The 3,418-nt window shown below is 40.9% G+C and overlaps 1 protein-coding gene across 1 annotated transcript in view; it reads left to right on the forward strand.

The window, feature by feature from the left end:
• LOC106456170 (protocadherin-10-like) overlaps positions 1 to 2,733 on the forward strand; it is a 7,291-nt gene extending 4,558 nt beyond the window's left edge. The window contains exons 3-5 of the mRNA XM_013910051.1: positions 178 to 187; positions 815 to 2,513; positions 2,623 to 2,733. Coding sequence (XP_013765505.1) covers positions 178 to 187; positions 815 to 2,513; positions 2,623 to 2,733 — 1,820 coding nt within the window. The remainder of the gene's footprint in view (positions 1 to 177; positions 188 to 814; positions 2,514 to 2,622) is intronic.
• Positions 2,734 to 3,418: the final 685 nt, after the last annotated feature.

The raw sequence follows: 3,418 nt of genomic DNA on the forward strand, positions 1-3,418 counted from the left end.
GGTATATGGGAGAATTTGATTTCATTTAAAGCGTTTTTAGTTTAATTTTTATTATATTTAACAAGAGTAATACTTTTACCAGTACTCTGTGTTCACTCTCCATGGTGCTGATTTGTTACTAGTGTCACAAATGTCGGGCATTAGTAAACACTGAAAACCGTTTTCCTCTTCCACTAGTGGGTTTTTGGTAAGGTTATTTGTGTGGTATTTTTTGCTGATGTTTTCTACTTAGTATATGCTAACTACACAGTTACAGTAAAGCACAACACATAATGTATACGTGTTGTACTTATACAAGTACTTTGTACTTGTATATTTTCAAATGTATTCGAGTGTCCAGAGTTGGGCTTTGTGCAAAATCCGGTCCTATAGGTCAATAAAGACCTGTTTACGTCAGCGTGAGAATATAACTCATCTGGGGGATTTTAATTTTTTTCTTTTTTTTTTAAATGTAGTCTGTGTAAATAACAAAACCTAACGCTTGATGTCAGTGTAGTTCAGTGGTTCTCTGTATTTGGCAGTACCTTACGTCACGAGTGGTATTTCAACCGAGCCGATATGCTATTTTTCTCTCAAATAGCAAATTTCAAGGTAAGATCGTGATTCACGGCAACGAGTGTGCTTTATTTTCAGAGCATTCCCCCAAAACAGATCCTGGTTAACATACAGGATCATCGGACACTGGCTGGCTTTGCAAGCAGGGATTTTATGGACTATTTTCAGTCATCTTTGTCATGGAACAAAGGGAAGGCAAAGCACGGAAGGACCGGCGGTGTTGGTTCGTCTTCATAATTGTTTTGGTTATTTTATGTAGCGGAGCTTTTGCACAGATCAGATATTCCATATCCGAGGAGGTTCAAGATGGAACCATCGTGGGAAATATAGCTAAGGATTTGGGGCTTGATAAGAGTGCACTCAAAGGCAGAGGATACCGCATTGTAACAGGCTCAACGGAATCACTGTTCCAGGTGAATCAAAACGATGGCATCCTGTATGTGAAAAGAAGGATAGACAGGGAAGAGGTGTGCGAACGAAGCAGTGCATGCACCATCAACCTAAAAACCGTGCTAGAAAACCCACTAGAGATTCACTATGTGGCAGTGGAAATACTAGACATAAATGATCATTCTCCCGTTTTTCCAGAGAAAGAGAAAAGGCTTGAAATTTCCGAGTCGGCTCTACCAGGAGCGAGATTTCAGCTACAGGCCGCGCGTGACCCCGATGTGGGCCAATTCGCAATTCAGCAATATAAACTAAGTCATAATGAATATTTTAGAGTAGAAGTAAAGGACCGTGGCAAAGACCAGAAAATACCATTCTTAGTTCTGCAGAAGCAGTTAGACAGAGAAACAAACGAGAAGCACAAGTTACGTTTAACAGCCGTTGATGGAGGGAAACCGGCGAAATCAGGCGATATAGAAATCACTGTGGATGTACTTGATATTAATGACAATTCCCCAGTGTTCACCAAAGAGCTGTATTCTGCTACACTTAAAGAAAACATCCCCACTGGCACTGTCGTCATTCAAGTGAATGCAACAGATTTGGACCAGGGAGCAAACGGTGAAATAATATATTCATTCGGTAACGAAGTCGATCCAAAAATAATGGAGATTTTTAGTATAGATGCAAACACTGGCGAAATTCATGTAACGGGTAAGTTAGATTTCGAGAAAAGTACAAGTTATGAAATTGATATTCAGGCATCTGATAAGGCACAGGTTCCATTAAAAACTGGCAAGAGTGTCGTGATAACCGTTGCTGACGTGAATGACAATGCACCTGAGATAGAAGTGACATCATTTTCTAGTTCTATCAAGGAAGATTCAAAGATAGGAACTACAGTGGCCCTCATTAGTGTCACCGATTTAGACTCTGGAATCAATGGTAAGGTCATTTGCGCAATCAAACAAGGAGTCCCGTTTACGTTATCTCCATCATTACAGGAAAATATGTACGCTATAGTTACCATCTCCCAGTTAGACAGAGAAATTACTTCTCAATATGATGTCACGATTATTGCAAAGGACTCAGGTGAACCTCCCCATTTAACTGAAAAGACTATAAGCGTGGTTATATCAGATGTAAACGACAACAGTCCAGAGTTTTCAACAAGTCCTTACACGTTTTATATCACAGAGAATAACAGTCCAGGAGCCTCCGTATTTGCGGTGAAAGCCTCTGATCGTGATGAAAATGACTGTGCACGCGTTTCCTATCATATCATCAGAGACGGAAGTGAAGATAATAAAATCAGTTCATTTCTAAATATAAACTCGGATAATGGGGAGATTTTAGCGCTGAAAAGTTTTGACTTTGAAACGCTGAAAACTTTCCAGTTCCAAGTTGTTGCCTCAGATTCTGGAACTCCGTCACTAAGCAACAACGTCACAGTCAACGTCTTCATCCTGGATCAGAACGACAACGCTCCAGTCATCCTGTATCCACTCAGCTCCAACGGTTCTGCTCAAGGTGTGGAGGAGATTCCCCGAAACGTCAACGCAGGACACTTGGTGACTAAAGTCAGAGCCTATGACGCTGATATAGGATATAACGGCTGGTTGCTCTTTTCACTGCAAGAAGTGACTGACCACAGTCTCTTTTCTTTGGACCGCTATACAGGACAGATCAGAACACTTCGTTCATTCACAGAGACAGACGAGGCTGAGCATAAACTGCTCATACTGGTCAAAGACAACGGCAACGTTTCTCTCTCAGCAACAGCTACTGTGATTGTCAAACTTGTGGAGCCCAAAGAGGCTTTTGCAGCTTCTGATGTTAAAAGTGCAGCAAAAGATGATGAGGACAGTAACGTCATATTTTACCTCATGATAACTTTGGGCGCAGTTTCTGTACTTTTTCTCGTCAGCATCGTAGTGCTGATTGCAATGCAGTGCTCCAAATCCACAGACTATACTTCTAAATATTTGCCAGAGACCAATTATGATGGGACACTGTGTCACAGCATCCAGTACAGATCAGGAGAGAAGCGGTACATGCTAGTTGGACCCAGAATGAGTATAGGATCTACTATAGTACCTGGGAGTCATGCGAATACACTCGTGCTTCCTGACAGGAGGAGAACATCTGAGGTAAGGCATACCTTAAAATATAACGTTCTTCCCCTAAGTTGTACTTTTCATTTTAATCACTAGTCATACAAAAATGCATCCTTTTCATCTCCCTCACCTCGATCAGAGCAGCTGTGATATTTTAAAGTGTCTCATTGGACATACCTTGTTATTCTGAAATTATTGAACTGCGGGACTCACTCAGTGAAAGCAATTTGCAAACTAAATAACTATCCTTGGTGCTGAAAAGTGCCTTGCTTCAAGGTAATTCTGCAGTGACACGATTTGCTTAACTCGTGAGATAACAACAATACAAATTTAAAATACTCGCTGGTTCTGCGTTAAAT

Source organism: Pundamilia nyererei, unplaced genomic scaffold (assembly GCF_000239375.1).
Source record: "Pundamilia nyererei isolate P.nyererei 1_Seehausen unplaced genomic scaffold, PunNye1.0 scaffold00001, whole genome shotgun sequence".
Classification (NCBI taxonomy): Eukaryota; Metazoa; Chordata; class Actinopteri; order Cichliformes; family Cichlidae; genus Pundamilia; species Pundamilia nyererei.